The 18,876-nt window shown below is 41.7% G+C and overlaps 1 protein-coding gene across 2 annotated transcripts in view; it reads right to left on the bottom strand.

Annotated features, from left to right (window-relative positions):
* LOC145906487 (sodium channel protein type 5 subunit alpha-like) overlaps nt 1-18,876 on the bottom strand; it is a 46,219-nt gene that overhangs the window by 22,355 nt on the left and 4,988 nt on the right. For both annotated transcript variants that reach the window (XM_082993916.1, XM_082993915.1), the window contains exon 4: nt 13,999-14,216. In XM_082993916.1, coding sequence (XP_082850042.1) covers nt 13,999-14,216 — 218 coding nt within the window. The remainder of the gene's footprint in view (nt 1-13,998; nt 14,217-18,876) is intronic.

Raw genomic sequence — 18,876 nt, forward strand, 5'->3', positions numbered from 1 at the left:
TTTAAGTTTCTAAAAAAATCCCATCTGCAATTCAAAACCATTTCTAAACTTCTGGTCTGAAAATCGGCTTGAGATAACGGGTTAAACGAGGGACGGATGGCTGTAAAACTTGACTTGACGCGTTTGCGTAAATCTGCCTGTTGCGCCCCAGACCGCGGTCCAACCCTGCACGAGCCTTTCATTTTTTGGTGGCGAAATAAGGTTTAACGTAACGAAGGTCGGCACGTAATTGAATACAACCAGTTAAAATTGCAACCTGCATGAATTATGCAGCCCGCATTCTGTTAAACGCGAAAATTGACAAGTTCAAACTTGACAAGAGCTCCATTGCGAAGCGAGAGTCTGACAGATTTTTCGGTGAAATTTATTCCCGCGTGGTTGTCAGTAGTTCACAGACCGAACATTCGACACAGGGTGCAAAAAATTGGCGAAAAATGTTTTTGTGTTAAAAAGAAAATGCCTGTCGAGCTCTTGCGACGCAATGCTTACCACACAGTCCATAGCACTGTAAACTCAATAAGTTCCCTTACAGCCAATGTTAAATTTCGTTGCGATGGATAAGCGAGTGCAGAAACTTTCAAAATAAACGCAAATGAATCGTGTAATAGCTCCTTCAACAACAACACGTACATCCGTAGAAACCATAATTTTTGGCGTTTGAAACGATAATGTATGAGAGAAACTACGAGCCACTGAACAATTGAACAATTCATCTACGTTTTTTTCTGACTTAATCCGTCAGCTACACAACTGTATTATTGTTTTTTTGAAAGTTGCGTGACAGAAATTATTTCGCAAATATATACACAAGATAAGCGTTAATAGGGGTTATGCATAGTTATCTAGGTTTCTTAAAGTGTGTGCTCTCAGGTGCGTCGCGAATTTCTTTCACAAATAATCACCAATTTATAAAAAATATTTCGCGTAAAATCGTATATTTTAGATAAGCGTTTGTACGTTACCGCTGTAATTACTACAGAAATCGGGGTTTACTTCTATATGCGAAATTTGTAAATAGAAAACTACGACAAGTTATAAACGTAAAAGCAAATTAAATGTAGTTATCTGTGTTTAAATATACACAACCACCACCTATCAAAACTGTTTTTTGAAAAGAACTTCTTGTCTCACAGAACATATTTCCTTTAGCTAGATGCAAGTTTTCTTACACACAACACTGCCTCTTATAGCGCCTGAGCAAGCGACGAGCTGCACAACACACTTTGAGACTGGAGGAAAGGCCAGCGCAAAACACATCCGCAAGCCGTAAAAGGAAACGAAGAAAACTTTGTTTTTTTCGCGCAAACACGTAAGCGCAATTCTCTACAGTCACCCTAATTTTTTTCTATTTTTCGGTCATGGTAAAATTTTTATTGGCGATGTTTTCGAAGGATTTCTGCGTGTGGGAGGAACCTATTTATGCCGTACATCCAAAGAAAACGACCTTATTCCCTTTTTTCTTATACGGTACTGCGCCATTGGTAAAAAAAGCTGCAATAAAAACTTCCTACGAAAAAGTCTGTCCGAAAACCAATGAGCGGTATTCGCGTAAATGTAATTGAACTTGTTACGTCATAGGCATATCAGAAATATTCGTATTCTTCCTTTGTTGGCAAGACACTGTTTCGCAATTTTGGAACAAATCTTCCTTTCTAAAAAAATGCTGTTTGGAAAGTATTTTCCGACAGTTTACCTAATCTCGTGTGATTGAAGACAGATAGATCACGAACGCATTTTGACGAAACCTTTCTGACTGTGGCATTCATAACCACTCAGCGTGTATTCGCTAAAGCGGTGACAATTTAGAGTCTAACTACCGACGTCATAACGGCCTTCAAGCACAGCAAAACAAAATTATTTTGGGAAAATGGAAATTCGCAGGAGTCAAAGTGACAGAGGAGGCAGTTTCGTGCTTTTAAATCGCAAGTTCAAAAGGTAAACTCCACAATCATGAAACTGGAGTTTCAAAACCATCGTATGAAACGCTGTTAGAACACCGCTTACTTTCCAAGTTTTTTTCTCTCAAAGACGACTCGTCAAAACATCCCATACCACAGCGCTACTCATACGCCAAAGCGTCCCACGAAACAAAAAAAAGTCATAAGTAACTTTAACTTAGAAACATAACTTACGGCTTTGTGAATCTTCAAAACAAACAACATGGCCTAACTCTGAAATTCATTAGCAAACGTTTCAATGGCGAACGGAACAAACGTCGTATCCGCAATCATTGTACACTCAAAATGCAACTTTTTGTTTTTACCACAGCTAAATCTCGGCGCCGTCCGACTAAATTGTGCACCCAGATATCAAGTGAGGACGTAACATTACCCCAACTGCGCCGTCGATACGACACAAATGCCATTGTGATCGCACAAACGCAAGCATTCGTTTAAATATTGTAATTTACATCGTACAAATTTTCTGTTAGGCGTGAAAAAAATTAGTCTTCTGTTGGAATGTTGGAAATACTACCTATAAAACGACCACTTCGTCGACATCAGGATTTTCGTTAACTCGACGACGGTCAGCAGCCCCCCAAAAAACGCCACTGTTCAGGCCTGGGGGGGCCCAGAAGAAAAACGTGCACGGTGTTTTAACGGTAAATACGCCCACCCTACAGAGTTATTGGAAGAAAATCGAATTACAGTGAAGATGAAAGAAGAGTCGGCGTTTGTGTCATTAGCGCTAAACTAACGGTTTGATGAAATAAGACAAGCAGTGGGAGGAAGTTTTTGGAAGATCAGTGTGTTGTTTTTATTGCCCAGTCGTGCGTGACCAATAAACGCCACCGTCCTTGCCACTGCGAAGGCCACAGGGGTTAGTTTATTCTATATTAGCTGGGCGGTTTTTGGGTTGTTTTGGGATACGACGCCGAAAAAATAATTTGCGTAACTCGGTTGTTTGGTTGTGTTACGGGAGATGGGGTTTAGCGTTTCTTCTTTGCTTTAACCGAGGCCAGGGTTCGTAACAACACGTCGGAGCGTTTACACAGGTGAATTCATTGGCACAAAACAACCCCCAGAATTGTTGTAAGAGAGCATTGCCTATACGTGAATGTCCCCCTGTAATTTCATGGTTTCCCGCTTAAATCACAGTGACATTCTGCATGTTTAACATGTTGTGGCCGGTGGTGGCACTCACAGGGTTTGTGCGAACCCATTATTAAAATTCGAGATCTAATTGCTGAAAAAACAATGTTTTTTGGCTTAAATTAAGCGTGTAATTACTTAGTATCAGGGCTAATTGTTTTGATGTGGAGTCTAGAATCTTGTCTTAGATTATAAAATAAGAACGCTGCCTTACGACAAAAATAAGCCCGTTACCCGGTTGATTATTATTTTAGTCACGTTATCCGATTTTGTAGGCTTGTATTGATTACGTCATAGCAATGACCTTTCTTTAAAAGACGAAGTCAGGACAAAATGACGACACACCTCGTAAAAATAAACTTATGGCTTTAATTAGTTTTAAATTTTTTTTGACAAAACCCCTCCTTAAAATGTTTGAATGCCACCACTCCCGGCTGCATGAAACGTAGGTTGAAAAACTCTTATTGCTCCCTTATACCGTTTCTGCGCCAATGGGAGTGAATAAAATTAAATATTTTACGCAAGTTCACATGGACTGATTGCATCCATTATAAATACTTCCCGCGTATTTTGTCGAGCAAAAACCGTGATTACGGTAAAAAATTTAAATTTGGAGAAACAGCAGTTTACATGCGAATGTTGTACCGATATTCCATTTTCCTAGAAAAAATTAAATTAATTCGGAACGATTGTCCAGTAACTCCAATCATACAGAAGCCAACCTTTATAAACACAACAAAATTACTAAGACTACAAAATTGCATTGTGGCGTTGCGAGGGCCGATACCGACGTTTGCGGTTTACAAGTGTACATAGTATATCCGTTCGACCCCCGATCCAACCGCTACCATATCAAAACCGTAACGTTCTTGGCATTAACGCCCCGTCAAAGTGCACTTGCCACACGTCTGGCCCCTGTGTGCCTTTCTTAGCCATTGGTGCCATGACAAAAAGGTTTAACTTACTTCAGCAAGCTGCAAACGCTGTTTCGACTCAATAAATTTCGCCAGTGCAGCCTTAGTGCGACTTTCACCGCTCTTGCCATCTAAATTAGCCAAGCAAGACTTCCACTTTGTGGTGACTATAATACAGCCTTTCTTTAACTATTACGTTATGCATTAATTTGTCATGTTAACATATAATATCTGTTGATATTGCCGAGGGGTGTTTTCGCATTATTTTACCAAGACTTAATCTTTTCCCATTTAGTTACATTATCCGACTACTTGGCGACAGCAACTCCACACCACGAGCGGTGTTTAAATTAATGCTTCACGGTTTTAGCAACGCAACCCATTTTAAAGCTGCTTTGTGGTCTAAGTGGCACGAACTGGTTAGCAACCGTAAAATTCACGGAAAATGTTTTGCTAAAACTTGGTGTCTTCATACACACAAGCATATAAGTGATATTTCCATTTTTGACACCAGCATCGAAAAGCTTGAGCTCGCTAACACAGAACACCTTTCACTTGCATCGCGTATTTTGGTTTCGGCGTGAGCAGAAAAGTCGGTTAAATTGGGCTAGGATCTCAATAAAGCATATCCAGAAGCAAGGTGCTTTTAGCAACAGCCCATAGGAACTTGTAATCATAACAGTCTTACTGCCAGTGTCGAATATCCCACAACTGGGATGCCAGTATAGCCTGGTACGCGGTGTATGGATATGTTAAAGCGTGCACTACAACACACAAAGCAGCATAAAATATGTTTACAAAAATACACACGAGACCACCCAGTGCCTGATGTTTTTACACCTTGCAAACCTTGCGGATCGTTTTGGTGACAACAAAAACGCTTCGTATGCATTGTAAGTTTGCGAGCTTTACTTAGCCGTCGTTCAATGCATTAGGAGTGCAACGTGATATCCGATGCACATTTGTAACGCCCTGTCTACGAGACCAGCAGTACACCATACATCACTCTGTTAGACGATATGACGGTATTTGGGGTTCAAAGCAAAAGTTGAACTACAAATACCAAGGAGCAGGGACACTAGGTTCTAACTGGCCTCCGCGGATGCCGAACGATTCGCTTATGTGAACCAAAAATATAACTTCAAGTTCAGGACGCTCACCAAATACCGCAAGGTAGAAAGGCGAACGTTGTGCGAAATTCGAGCGCCTTTCTTTTGAAAAAAATGGCCACGGTTTGTAGTACACTGCGGTTAGTGCAACGATAGTAGAGACGCCAGGAAATCGAAATCGTTCAGCCGGCTGTTTTCCGGTAACAAATGGCATCGGATGCCGTTCGCAGGTGGTGACTCTAGAGCCTATACCGAATTGGAAGCACTTTCTACTATAGTACAGTTTCTGCAGATGACCGTAGGCTGTTTGTAAAGCAACGGAAGACATCGATATTCACAACATCTTGCTTACAAGTTAATTAAAACGACCATAAAAGAGGAATTTGAAAAGGGCTGGTTTCAAGGCAGCTAAAACGGGGTTCCAATTTCAACATGCAATTGCCAGAAGAACCCTTTGCTTTGAAATGAAGACCCCTGGGAGCAAATGCAACAATGCCTGTCTGTCATGATCAACTTCATGAATCAAAATTCTCCAAGCTTTACTTGAAGTATTTGCCAAGAAACGCCTTTGCTTTTAACTGCAAAGCGAAATTGAGCGCCATGCAGCCTCACGCGCGCTCGTGTGTGGCTCTCTTGCAGACGTAAGACCGTTGAAAAGTAACACATCCTGTAGTCCGGACGTTTAACGTCGGTCAGTTAAACCGACACTAATACGGTAGCCCGACCACTTGTCTGCGCTCATCCGAATCGGCGAAATACCAAGCGGTTAATTCGCCATGAAAGAAGCGCGCTACATTCGCAAAGATTGATGGAACGCGATGTCTGTTAATTGATTCAACACGAAACGAAACAACTGTCGGTGCTAACTCCACTGATTATCTCCTAAATTCCGGTAAATTCTCTTTTGTTTCGTCTGGATCATTTGTTTTGTCTGCGTTCACTCGGTGACGTATACGCTACTATAGTAGCGACAGCAATGTCACGTGTATAGTTGCCTGCTTATATTTGACGTATTATCAACGACAATGTTATTAAATTAAACGAAAAATGCCAAGAGCCAAAAAGCTTAATGGCTAGAAGTCTACTTAAATTCATACTGCACGAAATTCACACTTTCTGCCATTATACGATACCTCCATAACTTTCTGGAAAATCATAGCTAACGAAAAAAAAACAAGTACAGCCCACCCTTCACAAAAGAATCCACCGTGGGCCCAACAAAGCATAACACGGTATCGCAGATTGCAGACGTCATGTCTTTCGCAAGCCGAAAGAGCAAGTCCACTGACCGCAGACTTTCTCTTCTCCGTGAGTTAAAAGGCTCACTGCCGACCGCAGGGGGGCAGCAGACTCGTGCCTAGCTATCCGGTTACGTTCCAACGTATATGCGAGTACATCTTACACAGGGCTAATCTTTCAAGCATTTGCAGTGGCTCGTTAAGCGAGGTCGGGCACCAAGACGGGACTGAATTCACCGTGGCGAAGACACCCCCCTAAGAACGCTTTTAAGTGGCTTCTGGGAGGGAGTATGTCAGGGGCCGTCGGAAGGATTCGGGGGTGTTGGTAGCGGATAAGGTTTCTTACCCTGGGGGGAGAAAGGGGACCTAGAGCTTGCTTTGTTTTGGTCTTTATATAACTTCACGTGCAAACGCAACATGGGGAATCGACTTTAGGGAGACATGAAATCTGATAGCTCATTAATAATTGTGTGTACATAGTAAACATTTCCCGATATTTCCGAATGTCTTTCGATTAAGAGAGTCTGGGCAATGAAACGTACCACTAACGGTTTTATGATTTACATATTTTGCTGTGTTTATGCGCCCAATTCGTATTGTCTTTCGCTTTGACTACATCGGGATTCGAACCCTCGTTACCCAGCACACGAAACCCGATCTGACATTTTACTGTGCAAGTCAGGCAGCCTTCCTAGCTTACCACGTAAAAACACGCCTCATTCCGCTTGCATTTGCCGTAACAAGTTCGAATTTGTGGCATAGCGCATATTTGACCTGCTGAGGTATCATTGTGAACAGGTAAACGCAGGAAAACGATGTGGCACACCAACATTCATTAGTACCAGAACGCGTGGTTTTTACAAACAAAACGACTACCTCTTTTCTGTACGTCTAAGAGTTATTAGTCGACGACCTCGGCTCACCAACTGTTGGGGCAACATACTAATTGCCTGCTCTCACACTATTTTAACAGCCAAAGGCATGCCTACTAATATCGCCTCTGTTTCCACTGACTAGCATCAACCATATCTTGTTTTTGGTCTCTGTCTATCTCTCTTGTATTGACACGGTTTCAAACCTAGAACTCGAAGATAACAAGCATACAAAGACACTTCTGGAGGTGTCGAAATGGTGCTGATTTCCTATAGTCGAATACTACGACAATTGCCATTCATCTGTGATTTCACAGCAGAATCCTGGACCACTCTTATCGGGGCCTGAGATCGCCAAGACGCCGTTGGAAATCGCCTTGGCCCTAACTATGGCGATACCATGCACTTTCCTGAAGTAAATTATCACGATGAAAGTCATGGCGTCACAGACAAACTTTCAGACTATTTTATCATATGGCTAAATGACTAATGACAATCAAGCCTGGCTTCTTGTACTTTCGACGTCAGTGACGTTGCAGAGATAGCAATGTCGTCTGAACGGCAACATTAGAAACATACCACAGCTGTGACTATCTTAGGCTATTGGTTCCAACAGGGGTTTCTTTCGCAAACTTGCCTGAAATTTAGCCGCAGTCGTAAATGATGACGAGTTACGAACTCGGCTGAGGGTATTTAAGCGAACAACAAACGGCGTCCCACAATAAGGCTTTATAGCATGCATTACTTTTCTTATTGAATATTGTTTACAAAACTGTAACTTGTGAAAAGGCTTGCTCCGAAACACCACGAATGTTATGTCAGAAATCAATGCCGTTTTGATCATCGCAAAAACGTGATAAAGATACCTTACAAAATAGGAAGCTACATCTGCAAAACAACTACACCTTTTTTATGACAGTCATCTACGCAACAGAGAAGCCAAGTATAAACTAAAATGCAAACTCGTTAGAAATATATACGCCCAGGAAGAACAAAAACTGTGCAGACGAAACAACTATACAACCCTTCTCCAACTGAAGCTGTCATAAGATAATCAACGAAGCCCAAGTTCGCTGGATAGCGTAACGACGTATTCCAAGCCGTGCCCCACGACGCCAGACTTTTGTTTGGGCGCAGGGACCTTTTTCTTAAACCCGTATATGACGTAACTGACGCAGACGGTAGAGCGTACGTCATATCGTTCCTGTGCGTCGGTGGTTGGTTGTGTTATCATGGTCTGAACTATCAAAAATTGTGGCATTTTTTTCAGGTTTTATTTCATTTTTTGTGACTTGCAACACCGGCGTGAGTTTTTTTAGTGTGACTTTTCGGACGGGGTCTTTTGTGTTTGAAAAGCGAATTGTATCGCGTCGGGGTCGGGGCACAGTTCTTCATCAACGAACTTGCTTATGGCGTAGAATTTTGACCCAAAATTTATGAAGAAAATCGGCAACTGCTATTTATCGGGGAGAACGCAGTTTTTATCTTTTACCAATCTATCGACCAATGAAAAATAACAAAATACACCACTAGTATTATTTTTCATTTCCCTTTTCTGGGACCCGCGCGTCCAAAGCGTTTTTGACACGTCAAGGTGATCTATCAATCGGCAAGCTGAAATCCAAGCCAAAATAAGAACTCGGCAACAATGCCCGCATATCGTTCGCTATGCAAACACAGCATGTCCAACGCCTTAACACGGTACTGACAGAGGGTGGTTCGGGGCAGTAGGGAGATTGTAGTCGGCCTCACGACAAAGAAATGGTTCGGATTTTTTGAAACACGCCCAAGAGGGTATTGAGTGTTCCCACGAACGTCCCTTATCTGGCCCCGAATCTCGCCCACCGTCCCGTGTGTGGGCCAGTCAACCCAGGCCAGTAAAAGTCGTCCCTAACAATAAAACACCACTTCCAGGAAAAACATAACTATATACTTCAATGTCGTCCCGTTGGCGACAATATTTCAACTCGCCGCCACGCACGAGTGATCTTCCATGCAGCAGCGCCGGCCCCACCCGGATCCCTGGCTCCATTAACGGGCCCTTAATGGGCGTTGGGGCCGCATGTTTAGATGGAATCAGGGCCGATCGGCGTGTTTGCGTTTCGTCATAACCGCGGATATATAGTTTGAGTGGCGGTTTGGTTGATGACAAACTGATGGCAGTTTCTTCTCCATAAATGGATTTGAACGGTTATGAATACGTGACGTCATGAAAAGATAAATGACGAAAGCTTTCACCCATTACACATAACACAGGGTTGTGTCATTTACCCCGAAATGGGGTCCGTGTACTTTTTTTAGAAAGGGCTTGGAAAGAGAGAACTTGGTCAAAGGATATGTGCGACAACCGGATAATAACACCATAAATAACAGGGCAAGGTGATGGTATTTTTATGCAAACTAAGTTAAGACAACGTTCCTTTGTTGCACAACTTTTCGTACGTGGTGTATCAACATAAACATTGACCTGGAATTTGCTTCATTATGAACAACTTTGTAAGATTTTTCGCTAGGTAAATATGCTCTTTTATTTCAATTGTTTTCGATTATATAAACAAAGCATTTTCCCCATATATAGGAAAGCTGTTAAAGATAGCAAAGGCGTTTCCTGCGGAAAAAAACCAAAGAGAACAAACGCGCCCAAAACTTTTATTGAGTAAAGCTAATCGCTGGCGTCGGAACTTTGTGATTGCAAAATTGAAACCACATTCTCACGCCGAACATTGAAATATGTACGTTTTACATGTAACCGTAATCACTATATAGATTGGTACTGATATAATCGTGCAATTACTTGATAAAAACAAGGGCATAACAAGGAGCCTCTATGTTTTTTGAAAACAAAACGCAAATTGACACCATCGGCGTTAAAACAACGGTTTGCAATGAATTTAACAAAGTAATAGCGGCTGTGTTTCACCAAGGACAGTTCAACTGATATTCATTACAAATACCCATACTAACCCAGCCTTTTTCGTTGCAAACGGCCAGTGTCTGTGGGCAGTGGTGTTATTCAAATATTTTAGCATCCGGTATACATTGTTCCAAGTAAAACATAGACCTACACATAAGGTTGTTGACAACGCTTACAGGTCATTAAATTCCAAGAACAGGTTCGTGCAAACCGGCTTAATCCCACCACTGTGAGTGGATGACACTCGCGTGGCATTTGGCCGTGTCAAAAAACCTGTGTTGGTTCATTTCCCTTTCTGTTTGCGGTTAAGGATGAGCATAAGAAAATATAGACGGCAGCAACCGTTGCTGCATCGTGGAAATTTTTTCCAGAGACCCGAGATTGGAAAATCTCCCACCTTTATCTTCCGGCCGATCGATAGTGGAACAAGTTATCGCGGCGCAACATCTGTGCTCCCGTTTCGTGCCATTTTGGTCGAGCGTTCAACGAATCGCGGCGTTTGTTGGGCGGAGATGGGGTGGAAGAAGAAGAAACTACATTTGACGAGAATTCCAAGAACACGAAGTTGGTTAAAAGGTCATTTTTCTCATGGGAAGCAGGAAGAAAAATTACTCGACTATACGGTATATGATAACATATGTGGTGCGGTAGATTGAAACGCACGTTTACGCTTAAGGAAGTTTCAAAGTTGTTATATAGTCGCTAAATAAATAAGATTTACTGCATCCCCTAAACCGTTCTATAAATTTATACCTTTCACTGGTTTAAGGACTATTTTTTTCTATGACGTAACGCCAATGGTTTTCCGATCGTTGAAAATTCAAGTAACGGAAAAATAAACTTGCACAAGTTTCCAATTGGTTCGGCACCACCAATCAAATTGTTTGTTTTTCGCGCAAAAACCTACCACGCGTATGGGAAATAAACACCACAAATAAAATGACTTCGGCACCAAACAAAACATGAAGGTTATCCAGTTAGGAGCTCATCACAAAACACCAGTAAGCCACGCCCAAATCCGAATCCAAACCACATCAAAGAATGCCAACCGCAATTAAAAGTCACTCTTTGCTAAACAGACCTACCCAGAGGTAACAGTTGTTGACAGACAAGGTGCGGTCTCACCCCATGCGGACGTTGCCAAGACAACCGGGTATTTGGCGAATTAAAAAAGACCTGGCAGCGAGGATACAATGGGGGGTTCCTTATTCATGCAAATGCCGACACGAATTGACCGTTTTGGGGGCGAAATTACGTCGAGGCGGGAAAGAATAACAAAAAGTTGACAGAGACGTAACGTCTGGCACTTCAACGGCGTGGGTTGGGCATTGGGCGAAACTGTTTCTAACCATCGGTGGATCCAAGAAAACCGCTTTCTAGTCGGTGCTTAAAAAATGTGTTTACCCGGTTTTGAAAAGTCTCGGTGAATGTACCAGTATCGAAAACGCTTATATGGTCAGACTTGGGCCAACGCCAGCAGAGATGATATATTGGAAATTACCCACAACACAACGACCAATTTGACTTAATTGTCATAACAATATAACTTTTATGCATTAATTAATTTTGTTAATTATGAATTCGTTGCAACCCCGCGATCTTGTGTCCAGTAATTAAGGCACAATTGCAAACGACCAAAAAAAACTCGTTAGTTTGCTGACGAATACTTTTACTACACACCTTCCACAAAAGTTTAATTGATTGACGTTAAAACCACGTGGGTTTAGCAAGGTCATCGGATGGGTGACAATAACGTGAGTGAGTTGATCATATATCATGGACGAAAGTAAGCAAATCAAAACCCCATGTGATGAGTCATGTAAACCGGTTTGGGGCACGCACTTACGCTACAGACGCTGGCCTTTTCTCCAATTACTATCTTTAGCAATGGAAGGTTGCGAACCAGCTTTGGGGGGAATTCGTTGGCACTTTGTACTCAGAGATGCAAGAACGTCAATGATTTTCTCCAAAAAACGGTTGATTTAAAGCAAGAATACCGTGACGTGAAAACAGCGTCGAGTTCGCCAGTACGGGCGAGCTTACCTCCTGCCAGCTTCATAGAAAAACACTATTTGCGTAACTGCGCTAACGAACGTTTTCTTTCTCTTTGAAAGACCTTGTTCTGCAAAATACCAATAAGCAAGTCCAAAGGTCGGCGCAGGTTCCTTTTGCACCACAAGGATAAGTTTACCGTTTTTACGCCCTATTGAATAAACCACTTTCTGTCAAACAAATCGCTGTTTAACAAATTGCTATAGTAGAAAGCAGATTTTTTCAACGCGCCAATTGGAAAGGAAACCATATGTTTAATTTTTAGTATATAGGCAGGGAACAAATCAGGGAAGTGTTGCGCCCCCTTAAGGCTGTGCTCCACAAGCTAGTTGCCTAGTTCTTCGAATGGACGCGCCGGTCCCAGGAATGTCGCAAGCAAAGGTCCAGAACACGCTTTATATCACACAAATTAGCGCAATTCACTAAAGTTCTGTTCTGTAATCGTTTGTCTGCGAAGGGAAAAATAACGATCGTTTGACCTTAAGGTTATTCCGGAAAGGCTTACCAGCCTAGCCTGAAACTTGAGTGCTGTTTCCATTTTCTTTATCTGTTAAATTTCTGTTAAAGGCTCCTGCTGAAAACGCAACACTGGCAGAGTTTCGAAATTCTGCAAAGGACACCCGCGTTTTAAAGACCAAATAACCTAACCACATTAATCGAGGTGAGCATGCGTAGGTGAAGTCGAACTGAATACCCTTGTTTCATCAACAACATGTTCACAAAACTGCGGTTTCGCTTGAAACGCTGTCCACAACTTCTTTGTACTTCGCCTCAGACAACCTATACGTTCAACTCTATCGTTGGCCACGTCATAACATAATTCTACAGCAAAATGTCCTTGCAATGACTTCTCAGGACACTAGTGTATGTGGATTGCAACGATGAGAAGGGCTGGAAAAAACCTTTCATCCTGAACTTTTACAACTTAAATCTCGAGGGAAATTGTCTTGTCAGAGGCAAGGAAGCTAATCCACCAATTCATAAAATCAAGCGTGTCTATCGCTAACAACGCTTATTAAGTGAGTTGGTTAGAAGCAGTGAAGGCCTATGCCTCGCGTTTGCTGTTGCTCTTGCAAGCAGTCTGATATTACTTGTCGAAATGTCGGAGGAATGCCAGCCCTTAATCGACATCCAGCAGCCAAGTTAACACATGGTGTTGTAATAATGAGGCGTCGAGCAGTAAAATAGCTGGAGTTCGGCAACTGTTGACGCGGTGGAAACAAAAACCTCTTGAAAAATGTTGACGTTGTGATCTCAACACTACGAGTCGTCTCTTCTGGCAATAATATTAATAAACACCAACGTATTCATCAGGAAGTACGGTTGTAAACAACGCGTGTTCCCATATCCTCATAGTAGGCACAACATCAGCTTAACATAGATATATAAAACATCTCGCTTTGGATATGGAGTGGTTATAATAAACTGGATGAAACAGAGTGATGAGTGGCAAGCCTTTTGTTGGGTTCTTTGTACTGTTTTCATTAGTCATGCTTTTCACTGTAAATGAAATTCATGACCCTGACTTGTTGTGGTCCACAGATTTCTTACCAAGGTATCGAAAAACGTATCTTCCCTCTTTAGCGACTCGTGCTATAGATATTGTCGTTGTACATGATTGTAATCAATAAATAAATCAGAGCTCCCAGAAAAAATTTTTTTAACCAAATTTTTAAATCTCATTATGTGTTCTGGTAATACTTAGTTTTGAGTCCGTATGGCCAATTTTGCACTCCCCCCCAAAAAAAAAGCAAGTTAAAGAGACGAACGACCACATTTGCATCACGCCGACCCAACATCCACCAACCTTGTTCAAGTAAAACTCGTCGGGTTCCTTCAGCGGCTTATGGCAACAATCGGGAAACTGATATTCGTCGTCTTTCTCTCCCAAGTAGTCGGGAAAACGCTTGCCCTCCTTCAGTTCCGACGAAGGGGGTTTCCCTCCGCCCCCCGCCACGCTGAGGATGCCCTGCATGAGGGATTTGCGGTGTGCCGAGCGACCCAGGGCATTTCGTCTGTCGGCCACTGCGGAAAAAGTTACAAGTTGTTGCGGTCAAGTGGTAAAAAAATACTGCGAGGCAAACGGTAAAAAATACTAATAAAAAAAGTTACGTTAGAGGCGAATTCCCGAGGAAAACATGCTTCCCGCATTAATTTCGAATAAAACAAATAAATTATTGATTGTGTTGCGTGTTACATACAACCTTGGCACTGGATTGAACCAACCGACTGACGAAACACGGACAATTAGAACAATTACGTGGAACCTGACGTCAGTACATGTTTAATGCGATTATTTTTGTTGTCCATTTTCACTCGACTTGTTTGCGCAAGTAACGATACGTGCTCGGTAAAAACAACAGCTTTTCACAATATTATTTGATCTTGAGCAGGAATTCGTGGTCGTGGACACATATGTATATTGTGTTCCGACGCAGGATTTATCGACAACCAAGGGATTCGAACCCACGCCCTTCCGTTCACATATATCGATTAGGTTTTCATCTTAGAAAATGGGTCGATCGCCTGGGCCGTAATTTTTATTTATTTTTTTTTCACACCACAACTGTGTTGTGGTTTCAACAAATCGTTCAGACTCTTGGTATGTCCAACTTCACGCTGAACGTAAGGTCTCGGGGTATTCTCTTCCATGCCACCAAGCGGTTAATTGTGTTTTTGAAATAAGGGCAGGCGGTGGCGCCAATGTTCTTTGCCTCGGATTGCATTGTGGTCAAAAAAAAAAAATTGGTCAAGCGCCCGACCCAAATACCAAGAAGAAAACCAGATCGATATTCGTGCCCAGGATATCCTGGGTTCAAATCCCAGGGCGGTCAAAAAAGTTATTATACAGCAAGATGCTGACAAACCTGAAAACGTGTTTTTTTAGTATGAATGAAAATCTCAATGCGCAAACCATAATTAAGTATTTAAGGAGGGGAAATTTGCAAATCATATCAGTGAGTTGGGGAATGATTCCACGTAAAACGAAACCGATTTCGCAAATAACACTTTTGCAAATAAACTAATAAAATAGCTGGTGGATTTGCGAATACACAGCTGCCAACGTTTATACGGTTCAGTATACTTGGTTTCCTTTATTTTACAAAAAGGAGTTTATTTAAGTAAGCTGCATACTTGGGGGCCATCAAAGCTGTACTGATAAGACCTGACAACAATAGCCCAAGTGTTAACACTCTATATAGAGATTGTTTGCATTGTGGCCAAACTTCTTAACCCACCGAAAACGTAGTTGATCAACAGATCGAGTTTCCACAATGGGTATTCCCTTCTCACTTCGTAGATGCCCATCCCTCTCGCCCAATTAATCCTCGACTACAGAAAAGTCTCTGGAGTCGCGTGTTACAACATAATCCGTAACAAATAAATGATTTGACACGGATCAAACGCTCCTTGTCATACGTCAAGGGTTAGATTCATTTGCACACGCAACAGCAGCTAGGCTCTTGTCAAGATTAAGATCAATATTTTGTAATTGCCTGCGATGAGACTGGATATTAAAGGGCGTCTATCATGATACTGAGGAGAAACGCACAAATTGTTCTGTCACTGCCATTTCACTGTCGAAGTGATACCAAAAATATGCTTGCTTTCATTTTTACTTTCAGTGCACTCCGAGTACCTTACAACTTTTGTGGAAATATCAAGATCAACCTGCAGTTTCCTGACTATATTTTCCACCGCTGCTAAGTTTCATTACTCATTTAATATAAGATATGGGGAAACCAAAACATTTCGCTTTTCTGTGAGAAATTTTTATATTAAATTTCGAGTGCTATACTTCAGCACTACGACCCGCGGTCATTGCAGTGATCTGTATCAACTTCTAAATATTACACGAGTTAATTTAAAGTGATCTACTTTCGAATTCATATACCAAGAAATCGCTTATTTTAATTAAAAAACTCCTCAAACCCACGATTTGCGAAATTCACGCCGAACGATAGCAAACCAAGATTGCATCAATACCCGAGACAAAACGACTGCGCCCTCAGACCTTGCAGCTGCATATTTATACCCTGGCGTTTTCCTGTTACGCTAAGCCTGCATAAAGATCGTTGCAATCAAGACATCATGCACCTTGTTAAGAGGATAAGAAAAATATCGATTTCTACACGTTTACGTACACCAGTGACCCCTGCGGCTACTGCACTTCGATATTAACACATTATCGCCAAGGTCATAGAGTCACATGATCGCCATGTGCACACTTCACTGGGCGTAAGAGGACATTTTGCGGCATGGGGCAATTTCACTGAAAGCAGAATGATCAATGAAACGAAATCACTGCGAAGGTTTTTTCGTTTTCAATCCCAATTTACTGATTGGTCTATCTTTAAAAACAGGAGGTAAACAAAATTACTTAAATAAATCGTTACCGTTAAAACACAGCAAAAGGTTAAGACTTTACATGTGTAGTCAAAATAGCCCATTCTGCCGTATGAGCATTTTGTTGTAATCCTGCTACTTCAGCCACCCATTGTAGGGCAATGAATTATGTCTAGTGAGAAGCTACAACGGACATCTAACTGTATCACGTATCACTGTATCACTGTTGCCAATCGGTTTTTCTAAGCGCTGAACCGTTGCTATTTAGTTTTTTCTCCAACCTTCGACAGATTCTCATTACATGCACTGCAATCATTGCATAGATACAGAAAACTAGTAGATATTACCAACTGCAGTTCCATCCAGGCGCTTTGAGGGCTACTGGTAGATTGGTTTAACCCAGGACAGTCATAATCGACCTCCGTATTGAACAGCATTCTTTTACACGGCAGCGCAAATTCCTTGATGGGATTTAGACATAATCCGAAAAGCGGACATAGCGCAAATTTATCTGAAAAATGAATGACAGCCCATTGTCTCTGACGCGGTCGTCAAGCAACGGTAACAAGCCATGCAAGCGCTTGCAATAGACGTCGGGTAGTATTTGTGAATTAATTAGAGCAGTGCTTCGCAACCGATTTCACTGACGTCACACTAACTCACTCACAAAATTCGACGACAGCACTTTCCAATTTGCAAGGGTTGTGACATCATAAATGGAAGTAGTCACGTCACGCGTAAACGCAATCTAGGGATAGCGTTTGCATTCGCCTTAGCGAGTATTGCCGAAAGTTTATTTAAATAAATTATTTTACATAAGTTATCTGATTTTTTCATAACGCGGCACGGATGCAAGGCTCTGAACTATGGAACGCGATTGGTTTTAGTTTGACGATAAATAATTCAGAATTTTTTACTTGTTTTAATCTAAATAAAGCAACAGACAGCGGATGATATTTTTTTCACCTGCGTGGCATTCGTTTTTGTCAGTTGCGTTAAAGCTGCGCTACTCAAACGTATGTATGTGAAACCAATACTATTAGCAAAGGCATATATTTAGCCTGTAACAAAAAAGGCACAAACATACATTGTCGGTCGTCGAACTCTACACAATGTACAGGAACACTGTTTTTTTCTGGGTTAACATTTTCCACACCAATGCACAGCACTTCATCAAATTGGTGCTTCAACCTCCTGTATCGGCTGGTTTAAAATACCATGAACATTAGGCGATTACACTAAGCAATTGAAAGTTAACGATCACAAATTCCAACTTCTGATCTTTTTTTGAATAAGGAGCAAACACTGTATGTATCCCTGTCCAATATCTGGCTTGATAAGGGTTGGGTGTGGACGCCGTTTTGTGGTGGTATAGAATTGCAACTTTGCATTTTTTCACTTCCTTTGTTTCTGGCAATACGTTTAACGCCTACGCGTGCTTCGGCAAACATGTTGCACTTACACTGCAGGTGAGTTTGCATGGAATAGAGGTAATACGATTCGATCCTGCACAACGATTGCCATTGCAAAGGCCCTGGCTGCTGGTGGTAACGTATTTCGGACGAAATTGGTTGATTAAATTAAGGTGGAGATTGAACTTGCTTGAAAGCTGAAATTTAATTTTCATTGATTTCTGCAACGCGCGGAGTCGGCGAAATTTCAGCAGGTTTTACTTGATGGAAACGGAAATTTTCGATTTCCACGTTTTCCAGTCTGTATACGTTTGCATGCAGTATATTTACGTTGTACGTTTCTAACCAAATTTAACACTTGATTTTTTTTTTCAACAATCAAATACACAGGAGGATACAGATAGAAAAACGCTCGGTTCCTAAACGCGGCTCCTTGCAGGGATTCGATCGCATCGTTATTCGTACAACGTATCTGTTAAGAGCTTGATAACTATTCGACTAAACTCCAGTTGTCTGTTATACAAACCTATACAACGAGAATGAGCAAATCCTTTCGCATTTATTGCTGCTAGGCCCTGTTACATTCTGTCACAACTCTACAACCCAACGTCTGTTGCGCCATTTACACCAGCCGGCGAAAGAAACCTTGCGAAACCTTTTGTCACTAAAATGTATTAATTCGGTCTTTTCAAAAGGTGTCCTGAATGTTTAGAAGGCAAAAAAATTAAGCTACAAGGGCTGATATCGCACACATGGGCGCAATTGTGTAGAGTGCTGTGGCCTCTTGCAAAAACCTGGTATATACAAAGCTTTTTACTGCATTTTCGTTAAGTTGGCGATTATTTTGCAAACTACACTATAAAAATCAGGTATACCCGTCAATTATTGTCTGCTTTTGTCCCTTTAGTTCAAACTCTTAACTGCAA

Source organism: Ascidia mentula, chromosome 6, assembly GCF_947561715.1.
Source record: "Ascidia mentula chromosome 6, kaAscMent1.1, whole genome shotgun sequence".
Taxonomy (NCBI): domain Eukaryota; kingdom Metazoa; phylum Chordata; class Ascidiacea; order Phlebobranchia; family Ascidiidae; genus Ascidia; species Ascidia mentula.